This window comes from Lichenostomus cassidix, chromosome 21 (genome assembly GCF_008360975.1).
Source record: "Lichenostomus cassidix isolate B80296 chromosome 21, HeHo_3.0, whole genome shotgun sequence".
Lineage (NCBI taxonomy): Eukaryota > Metazoa > Chordata > Aves > Passeriformes > Meliphagidae > Lichenostomus > Lichenostomus cassidix.
The window spans coordinates 6295351-6305665 of NC_139501.1; the positions used below are offsets into that span (position 1 = coordinate 6295351).

Consider the following 10315-nt stretch of genomic DNA (forward strand, 5'->3'; position numbering starts at 1 on the left):
AATTTCTCCTTGCCTCAATTCCCCCCTCCCATGGATCCTTCCTGGCCGGATCGGAGCTGCTCCGATCATCCCGAGGTAATTAAACAACCTTCAGGATTAAGGAGCCATTAGGCCTCCTCGCTTGGAAAAACCAGCATTTCCAGGCGCCCGGAGCTCCATTTAAATGCAAATGTGGCCCAGAAGCGTGGAAATGAGGAGCGATTTCCGGACCCGTGGAAATGAGGAGAGATTCCAGCATTCCCGGATCTGTGGAAATGAGGAGCAATTCCAGCATTCCCAGACCCATGGAAATGAAGAGGGATTCCAGCATTCCTAGACCTGTGGAAATGAGGAGTTATTCCAGCTTTGGGGTCACCCCTCGGTGCCACCTCGGGAGCACCAGGATGTCCCCATCAGCGGCTGGGACAGGAGCGCTGGGCTTGCAGACCTGCATCCCAAATCCACCCCAATCCCAAATCCACCTGCATCCCAAATCCACCTGCATCCCAAATCCACCCCAATCCCAAATCCACCCCAATCCCAAATCCACCCCAATCCCAAATCCACCTGCATCCCAAATCCGCCCCAATCCGGGCTGCTCGGCTCTTTTCCCAAAGGTTGGGACCTTCCCAGCCGGAGATGAGTGAGAGGATTTGGGAGTTTCTCCTCACTCGGGGCAGAACTGCTGCTCGTTTTCCCAAATTCCCCCCAAAGCGAGGGACACGAGGGGATTCCAAAGGAACCGAGCCAGACCCACCTTCACCTCCCTCCCCACCCTTCCCCTCCAGGTCATCCCAAAACACCCCAACCACCCCCCATCCCCTCCCCCACCCGAAATCCCGCTTTTTCCGAGGCGCTGGCAGTGAATAATGCAGGAGGAGGCGGCTGGAGGGGAAAGGAGAGCTCAGGTTGTTCCATTATTGATGAGAGCTGACAGATCCGCGCCTGACAACCTTCCGAGGAGATCTGATTAGCTCGCGAAAAAAAAAAAAAAAACCCGCAGCGCCTTTCCCAGGGCTGGAAACCCCAAAGGAGCGGCGTTATCGCTGCTCCCGAATTCCGGGGGACTTTTGGGAAGGGTTTTAGCGGAATTCGGGAGAGGTAATTACACTCGATTAGAGTCACAAGCGGCGAGACGTCAGCGCCGCTCCTGCCGCTTGCTGCGGGAGGAGATAAACGGGGATTTGTCCGGCGGTTTTTCCGTGGAATTTTTGGGACAGGAGGCTGGAGGACACGAATCCAGGGGTGCTCCGACCCGGCCGGGCTGGGAATGTCAGCGGGAGCTTAGCCCGGAGCTTCCCGCCTGGCCGGGAGGTTTGTGGAGCTGCGGAATAATGAATAATTCATCTCCTCCTTCCCGGATCTGTGCGGATCCAGGATAAAAGCCGCGGCTCGGAGGGCTGGGCAGCCCGGGAGGGGTGAGGGGCGCGGGGGTCGCGGCTGCTGCCCCTTCCCCAATTAGCCGAGCCCCGAACGCGTGCCCAGACTGCAACACGGCCCGTTCCCCTCAGCTTCGCCACCTTCCGGCTTCCCGGGCTGGAAAAATCCCCCTTTTCCCGAGGTTTTGGCAGCCCAGGGATGGATTTTGGGGCCTATGGCAGCAGGATGGAGGGGAGAGGCTGGGTGGGCTCGGCTGGCGCCGTTTGGGATGCACAACACCAAAATCCGGGTTTTAATCCCAATATCCTCATTCCCCAAACCACTTCCCCACACTAGGTGGGAACATCCCAAATATCCCACACAAGAACATCCCAAATATCCCCGCACGAGGAGAGAACATCCCAAATATTCCCTAAAGCCGCCAGTGGGATCTCGGTGTTCTCAGCAGGAATCCCGCAGGGATCCCTGAGAGCCAAACCAGCCAGGGAGGTCGTTGCTCTCCTTCCTTCCCATCGTTTTCAGGGATATAAAAATATTCTGCTGTTTAGGATCTCGATGGAAGCCATCCTGGGAATTTCAGCGTTCCAGCCTGGGCAGGGGGACACCTCATCCCCATATCATCCCCATAAACATCCCCACATCATCCCCAAATAATCCGCACATCTCCCCCACATCATCCCCATAACATCCCCACATGGCACCCACATCATCTCCACATAATCCCCACATCAGCCCCAAATAATCCCACATCGGCCCCAAACCATCCCCACACCATCCCCAACATTGCCTCCACATCATGCCCAAATAAACCCCAAATCATCCCCACATCATTCCCATAACATCCCCACATCATCTCCAAATAAAACCCACATCGCCCCCACATCAGTCCCAAATAATCCCCACATCGGCCCCACAACATCCCCACATCATCCCCAACATCGCCTCTACATCATCCCCAAATCATCCCCAAATAATCCCCACATCAGCCCCAAATAATCCCCACATCGGCCCCACATCATCCCCAACATCGCCTCCACATCACTCCCACATCATCCTCAAATCACCCCCATATCAGCCCCACATGGCCCCTACACCATCCCGGCATCGGCCTCACATCATCCCCATATAATCCCCAAATCATCCCCAAATAATCCCCAAATCATCCCCACACCATCCCCCTATCATCCCCTCCCCATCGCCCCCCCATCCCCTGGCTCATTCCCCAGGAGGATCCCTCGGGATCGCTCCGGGGCCAGCGGGGAGCCAATCCCGGTGTCCAACCAGGAGCTGCCACCCCCGCCCGGGCCGTTCCTTGGCTCCCCGGGTGTTTTTTCCCGGATCTCTCGGTGTGTGAGCTGTTCCCCCGGGGATGAGGCACTGGCTTTGATCGCTCTGAGCTGCGCTCCCTCGGCGCTGATGGGAGCGATGCCATTCCCCAGGCTCCCTCCCTTCCCCCGCTCTGGGAACTTGGTTTTCTCCGGGATAACAACTCCCAGAAATCTCCGGAATTTCGGCAGATCCATCCTCAGCACCTTTCCATGGGGAGCACCGCCCGGCATCCTCCGTGCCTCAGTTTCCCCGCCGCGACCCCAATCCCCGCTGTCATCCAGACATCCCTCAGGAATTCCAACTTCCATCCTTTCCCATCCCGAATTTCCCCCCGCTTTTATTCCTTCCTTCACCCCTCTCCCCTCGCCCGCAGCCGCGGCTGAGCTCCAGCCTGGATTTGCTCTCAGTTCCAGGATTTCTCCCCTCCCGAAGCCCCCCGGCTCCTTTCCCACCAGCTCCTCGCTCCCTGCCGCTCCCACGGCGGCATCCAGAGACCCCACAAGCTCCGGGGCGCTTTCCCGTCAGCCCTCGTTAGGCAGCGCGCGGAGAACGAGGCCCGCTGAATTAATTAATCACTGAATTCATTAATCACTGACTCAGTCGCTGAATTCGTCACCCGTCCGTGCCGCGGAGCAGCTGCTCGGCATCAGCCCAAAGGGCTCCCGGCTGCTTCTCCCTCCCTTTTCCGGGAGAATCGAGGGATGAAGAACCTTTGCTGGGCAGAACAACTTTTTATTTTATTTTTCCCGCAACCTTTCCCCCGTTTTAAAGCACCGGGAAGGAGCAGCGGCTCCTCGGGGGGATTTTTCCTGTCCTTTGGCTCTTCCCCGAGTTTCTCCGCCGGTTTCCCAGGCGGCCCTGGGCTGCACCTTTCCCTGGAGCCCTGCCCATCCCAAACATTCGCCACTTCTCCGGAAGCCTCCCGCCAGCTCTGCCCGCTCAAAGTCACCTTGTCCCAACCCCGCTGGCGCTCCGGCCTCTCCCGGCAAATCATTAATCGCCTCCTCGGCATTCCCGCCTGGAAAAATGCCCCAGCGGGCGCCCCCGGCCTGGCACTCGGACATGCCGCTGCCCGGGAAGCTGCTCCTGTCGGCGGCCGCGCTGCTGCTGCTGACCGCGGCGTTCAGGTTTTATAGGAATCGCTCCAGTCCCGGGGGGAAAAGCCCGCCGGGAGAGCGGCGGGAAAAGCGGGATGGGGATGGGGGGCTGAGGAGGAGGAGGGTCGGGGAGGAGGAGAGGAAGGACGGAGGGGACACGGCAGGGAATGGGGCTGGGATGAGGCACGAGGCGCTCCGGGGGGAGAGGAGGTGTCCGAGGGGTCGGGAAGGGGAGGAAGGAGGGGAGAGGGGTTGGGAAGCGGCGCTGATTCCCAGGAAAGCCTCTCTGGGTCCGGCCGGGGGGGAAAGGGAGGTGGGAAGGAAACTGGGATGGAAGCGGGGAGTGAAATCAGAAAGCAAAGCGGGGATGGAGCTGGGGAGCGATCCTGGGGGAAAGGCGGGAAGAGAGATGGGAAATCAGCCGGGAAGTGAACTGGGAAGTGAGGCGGGAAGCAAGTCGGGAAGTAAATCAGGAAGCAGGCTGGGAATCAAATCGGGAAATAATCCAGGAAGTGAGCCAGGGAGGAAATTGGTCACCGAGGTAGGAAATGAGTGGGGAAGCGAGCCGGGAAGCGAGCTGGAAAACCAGCTGGGAAGTAAATCGGGAATTAAATCAGGGAGCAAGTCAGGGATCAAGCTGGGAATTGATCCGGGAAGCAAGATGGGAAGTGATCCGGGAAGCAAGATGGGAAGCGAGCCGGGAATTTTGCCGGGAAGCCAGCCGGGCTGGCAGGACACCGGGGCCGCGGGAGGATGCCGGAGCAGCCCCCAGGAGAAGGAGGCCACAGCTGCCCCGAGCTCCCGGAGCTCGCCGGGGGTTCCCGAGGCCCGGACGGAGGGGGATGGATGCGCCCAGGGCGCGGGGGAGGATTCGGCCGGAGGAAGAGCGAGCAGGGAGGGCGGCAGGGCGACAGTCAGGACCCTCCGTGTTACCTCCAACCTGGGAGTGCTGCTCAGGGCCAGCGGCGCGAGCTCGGACTCCTCCTACTCCTTCTCCTCGGTGGCCAAGATCCAGGTGGAGGAGAACTTCATCCCGGAGCGCCGCGACAGCGACAGGGACAGCGACAGGGACACCCCGCCGGGCCCAGGCCTCAGGGGGAAGATCTACGACTATTTCGTGCAGTCCGTGTCCGAGTCGGTGTCCAGGCGGACCGCCCTGCCCTTCGTCCCTCCGGGGACATCGCAGCGGGGCTGCGGAGCCTGGGAGCGGAACGGAGATTTGGGAATTCCCGATCCCAACGCCTCCTGCGCGGCTGAGCTGCCCCTAAGGGAATGTCCCGAGCTGCCTTGTCCCGGCGGGGAGAGCAGAACCCTCGGGATCGCCGAGAGCAACCAGCTCCTGCTGCCCGCGGAGGGCGTCGGGGTCCCGGCTCTGAGTCCTGACCTGTCCCAAGTGCCACCTGACCTGTCCCAAGTGCCACCATCCACCTCAGCTCCGGGTCCCGACCCGTCCCAGATGTCACCTGACCCGTCCCAAGTGCCACCTGACCTGTTCCAAGTGCCACCACCCGCCTCAGTTCCAGATCCTGACCTGTCCCAAGTGCCACCTGACCCATCCCAGGTACCACCACGCACCTCAACTCCGGGTCCCGACCCGTCCCAAGCGGCGCCACCCGCCGAGGTGCACCTGGGGAACTGCCTGCAGGTGCTGCGCTCGGCCCGGAGCCCGCGGCTGCAGGACGCTGCGCTGCAGGTGATGAGTGACAACCTGCTGCAGGTGCTGCGCTCCCCGGACATCTACGGCCACCTGCGCGCCGGCCAGCGGGACTTGCTCGTGCGGCGCAGGACGCGCGGCCGGCCGCGCCTGGTGGTGGCCGATGTCCCCCCGGCCCAGCCCGGCCACCAGCGCGGCCGCCTCTGCTACTACGACGAGGAGGGCGACCGCTGGTGTCACCTGAGCCACATCCCGGCCGAGGTGGCGTGGCGGGGCTGCGCAGCGGGCGCCATGCTCAACTACCTGTTCGTGGCGCCCGGCTGGGAGGGCACAGCCCGAGCGCCCCGCCCGTCCCGCCGCGTGCTCTGCTACGACCCCGTGGGCGACACGTGGAGCGACATCTGTCCCCTGCGCCAGGCGCGGCCGCGCTGCCGGCTGGTGGCCCTGGACGGTCACCTGTACGCCATCGGCGGCGAGTGCTTGGCCACCGTGGAGCGCTACGACCCCCGGCGGGACCGCTGGGCCTTCGCCGCGCCGCTGCCCCGCGACGCCTTCGCCGTGGCTCACTCCGCCGCCGCGTGCGGAGGGGACATCTTCGTCACCGGGGGCACCCTGCGCTCGCTGCTGCTGCGCTACGACCCGCGCGGGGACACCTGGGCCACCGCGCCGGCCCTGGGCGACACGGACGGGACGGCCGAGCTGGTGAGCGCCCACGGCTTCCTGTACCGCTTCCAGCTGCGGCGCGGCGCCGGGAGCGTCACCGATGTCACCGTGTCCCGCCGCAGCGCCGGGCTGTGGCACCGCTGCGCCAGCCGCGCCCTGCCCGAGCCCAGCCCGGCCGGCCTGCGCTGCGCTGCGCTGGGCGGCATCGTGCACTGCCTGGGCAGGAACGTCCACCTGCGCTTCCTGGCCGATCCCGTGTCGCCGCGCTTCGGGACAAAGGAGCTGCAGCCTTTCCCGGAGCCCCACGGGAGCCTCCTGCCCGCCGTGCTGCTGCTGCCCGAGGGGCCAGCGGAGCCCCCCAGGCTCTGAGGGTCACCGGGGAGCGGGGCTGGATGGATATGGAGCCCCGGCCGGACATGGAGCCCCCAGGCCATCCAAACCCTCCACGGAGCCCGCTGGGCACTGCGGACACAGGCAGGGAGCATCGGGGGGCGGCGTTAATTAACGAGCCTGAGGCTGATGTTAATTAATGAACCTGAGGCTTAGGGAACAGAGAAGGAACCAAACATTCGGGATTTGAGAACAGAGAAAGAGCCAAACATTCGGGATTTGGGAGCAAAGAACGAACCAAACCCTCGAGGAATGAGGATCGCTTTGGATTTGTCCTTTCCCGTTCATTTTCCCTCATCCCAGACTCATTCCCTGCTCTGTTAGGCTGCGCTAATTAACCTGAGGTTAATTAATTAACCCGCCCAGGCTCTCGGTGCTGCTGGGGATGTGTTCCGGACCCTCTCCCTGCTCCACGCTCCAGTTCCTCCCATCCTGGATCCATCCAGAGGGATCATCCCACCTCAGTTCCCCGGGATGGAGGAAGGGATGGACCCTCGGGGCTCTGCCGGGTTTCGCAGCCCCGCGGCGCCGGGAGGAGCCGGGAGCAGCCGGGAGGAGCCGGGGCAGCCGGGCGGACTCGTTTGCTCAGGGCTGTGCAAACACGGGCGGGTTTGTTTGGCTGGCGGCGAATCCCGGATCCGCGCGGGCTCCAGCTGTCCCGAGACCGGCAGGACATGGTTCAGAGCCGGTTTAGGGCCGGATTTAGGGCCGGATTTAGGGCCTGGTTTGGGCTCCGGGTGCTGAACATCGACCTGGGCACGGAGGAGGGACAGCGCGGGGAGGGCAGAGCCACAAACATCCACCTGATTCGGGACTTGATTTAGGACCTGATTTAGACCTGATTCAGGTGATTCCGGACCCGATTAAGGACCTGATTCAGACCTCATTTAGACCCGATTTAGGATTTGATTCAAACCTGATTAGAATCTGATTCAGACCGATTTAAGACCTGATTCAAAACTGATTAAGAACCTGATTCAGAGCTGATTCAGGTGATTTAGGACCTGATTTAGACTGATTTAGGGCCTGATTCAGGACCTGATTAAGAATCTGATTCAGACCGATTTAGGACCTGAGTTAGACCTGATTTAAACTTATTTAGGACCTGATTCAGATCTGATTCAGATCTGATTTAGGACCTGATTAAGGACCTTATTCAGAATGATTTAGGACCTGATTAAGATCCAATTTAGGACCTGAGTTACACCCGATTAAGGACCTGATTCATACCAGTTTAGGATCTCAAGGCAGGTGCCACCCAAAGCTCCACAACATCGATCCTCCAGAGCTGATCCCACTCATTTCCCCCTGGCTGGAGTTCGGGAATTCCTCGTTATCTCTCATCTCGTTCCCTCCTTATCTCTCACCTCTTCCTCCTCCTCCTCAGCCCGCAGTTCCCTACATTCCATTTCCCTCTCTATTTAATTAAAAAATATTTAATTTTCCTCTCTATTTAATTAAAAACTACTTAATTTTTATCGCCGGAAAGCGGCGCCGGGGGTTCGGGGACAGCCGCGCCTAAATTGGAGCGATTCGCTGAAATCCACGCCGCGCTTCGTTTTAAGCCGAGCCTAATGGGAAGCGAGAGCCCCAGTCATGTTTTACATCCTTAATTAGGCGCGGACATCCCTAATTAGGCACGGACATCCCTAATTAGCAGCTCCGAGGAGCCACCGGGGGCGGCAAACGTGGGAGGAGAAGCTCTGCCTTTCCCTTTTCCCAGCTTTTACCGGAGCACATCTCCTTTTCCCGGGATTTCCTGGAGCAGAAGCTCTGCCATCCCATTTTTCCCAGGTTTTCCCAGACCAGACGCTCCACTATCCCCTTTTTCCCGGGTTTTCCCGGAGCAGAATCTCGGTTATCTCCTTTTCCCAGAGCACATCCCCTTTTCCCAGGTTTTCCCGAGGCAGAACCTCTGCCATCCCGCTTTTCCAGCTTTTCCGGGAGCACATCTCCTTTTCCCGGGTGTTCCCAGACCACATGCTCCGCCATCTCCTTTATCCCGGGTTTTCCCGGCGCGCACTCTCTGACATCCCCCTTCCCAGGTTTTCCCGGACCAGATGCTCCTTCATCCCCTTTGCTCAGATTTTCCCGGAGCAAAAGCTCTGCCATCCCTTTTCCCAGGTTTTCCCGGGGCAGACTCTTTGCCATCCCCTTTCCCCAGCTTTTCCCGGAACAGAATTTTCCTCATCCCCTTTTCCCACGTTTTCCCGAGGTAGAACCTCTGCCTTCTCATTTTCCCAGATTTTCCCAGGTTTTCCTGAAGCACATCCCCTTTTCCCAGCTTTTCCCTGAGCAGAATCTGTTATCTCCCTTTCCCAGGTTTTCCGGGACCACATTCCCTTTTCCCAGGTTTTCCCGGAGTAGAATCTCTGCCATCCCCTTTTCCCAGGTTTTCCTGGAGCACATAACATTTTCCCAGGTTTTCCCGGAGCAGACGCTCTGCCATCCCCTTTTCCCAGAACACATCCCCTTTTCCCAGGTTTTCCAAGAGCACATCCCGTTTTCCCAGATTTTCCCGGAACAGAACCTCTGCCATCCCCTTTTCCCAGGTCTTCCCGGAGGAGACCGTCCTTCATCCCCCTTTCCCAAATTTTCCCAAGTTTTCCCTTAGCACAAGCTCTGCCACCCCCTTTCCCAGCTCTTCCCGCACCAGACTCTCCGTTATCCCCTTTTCCCAGCTTTTCCCTCAACAGAAGCTCCACCATCCCCTTTTCCCAGGTTTTCCCAGGTTTTCCCGGAGCACATCCCATTTTCCCAGCTTTTCCCGCCCTCCGCCTCCCTCTCCAGGGAATTGCCTTTCCTTCCCCTCAGCTCCATCATCTGTCAGCTCCAGATGGATCCAACCTGTTCCCAAACCCTCCCGGACCTGCTCGGCGCCAGCCGGGAAATCAGGGAAATGTGGGAAGAGCCGGGAAATCAGGGAAATGTGGGAAGAGCCGGGAAATCAGGGAAATGTGGGAAGAGCCGGGAAATCAGGGATGGAGCTGCAGCAGCCGCGGGAATCGCCGCTAATCCCAGAATTCCTGAGGGATTTGGTGGGAAAAGGAGCTTAAATCGCATCCCAGACACCTCCCACCATCCCAGCTGCTCCAGCCCGGCCCGGAAACTTCCAGGGATGGGGAATGCAGGGTTTTCCTGGGAAATTCTCCTCAGACACTTCCAGGGATGGAGAATCCACGTTTTTTCTGGGAAATTCGCTGCCGCTCGGGGTGGCTGAGGAGCTCCTGGGTTAATGTTCTCCCAAAGTTCTCCCGAAAGGATTCCTGGGGAATTCCTGCTTCCCCTGGAGGCCTGCGGACCGAGGGCAGGCAGCCTGGGAGGCTGCGGTAATTACCGAGCCCGAGGCTGAGTTAATTAATGAACCTGAGGCTGACGGTAATTAACGAACCTGAGGCTTTGGGAACAGAAGGAACCAAACATTCGGGATTTGGGAACAGAACAAACCAAACCCTCGAGGAATGAGGATCGCTTTGGATTTGTCCTTTCCCGTCCGTTTTCCCTCATCCCAGAGTCATTCCCTGCTCTGTTAGGCTGCGCTAATTAACCTGAGGTTAATGAATTCACCCTCCCGGGCTGGGGGATGGGCTCCAGACCCTCTCCCTGCCCCACGCTCCAGCTCCTTTTCCCACCCTGGATCCATCCAGAGGGATCAGCCGGGCTGGAATTGCACCTCCCACATCCCAGAGTTTTTTGGGGGATTTTTCCTCCGGGAAGCTCCACGAGTCCCAAAAAATCCTCTTTTCGCCCTTTATTATTCCACTCCTCGCTCCGTAGCTTCCTCTCGCTCTTGCTCCAACACATTCCCGCTTTTCCCGTGGCG

The 10315-nt window shown here is 59.6% G+C and overlaps 1 protein-coding gene across 2 annotated transcripts; it reads left to right on the plus strand.

Annotated features, from left to right (window-relative positions):
- The first annotated feature begins 3442 nt into the window (after window positions 1–3442).
- On the plus strand, window positions 3443–7479 carry KLHDC7A (kelch domain containing 7A). 2 transcript variants are annotated; one of them, XM_085079830.1, is made up of 3 exons: window positions 3443–5164; window positions 5249–5274; window positions 5317–7479. In XM_085079830.1, the coding sequence occupies exons 1-3, from the start codon at window positions 3715–3717 to the stop codon at window positions 6469–6471; spliced, it is 2631 nt and encodes an 876-aa protein (XP_084935956.1). In that variant the 5' UTR covers window positions 3443–3714; the 3' UTR covers window positions 6472–7479. The 2 variants fall into 2 exon arrangements, with proteins under 2 accessions (XP_084935956.1, XP_084935955.1); XM_085079829.1 differs by having other exon boundaries at window positions 3443–5274.
- Window positions 7480–10315: the final 2836 nt, after the last annotated feature.

Coding starts and splice junctions, on each gene's coding strand:
- KLHDC7A (XM_085079829.1), top strand. CDS start 3,715: ATGCCCCAGCGGGCGCCCCCGGCCTGGCACTCGGACATGCCGCTGCCC. Junction 5,275..5,316: donor CGTCCCAAGTGCCACCTGAC/CTGTTCCAAGTG, acceptor CCAGATCCTGAC/CTGTCCCAAGTGCCACCTGA.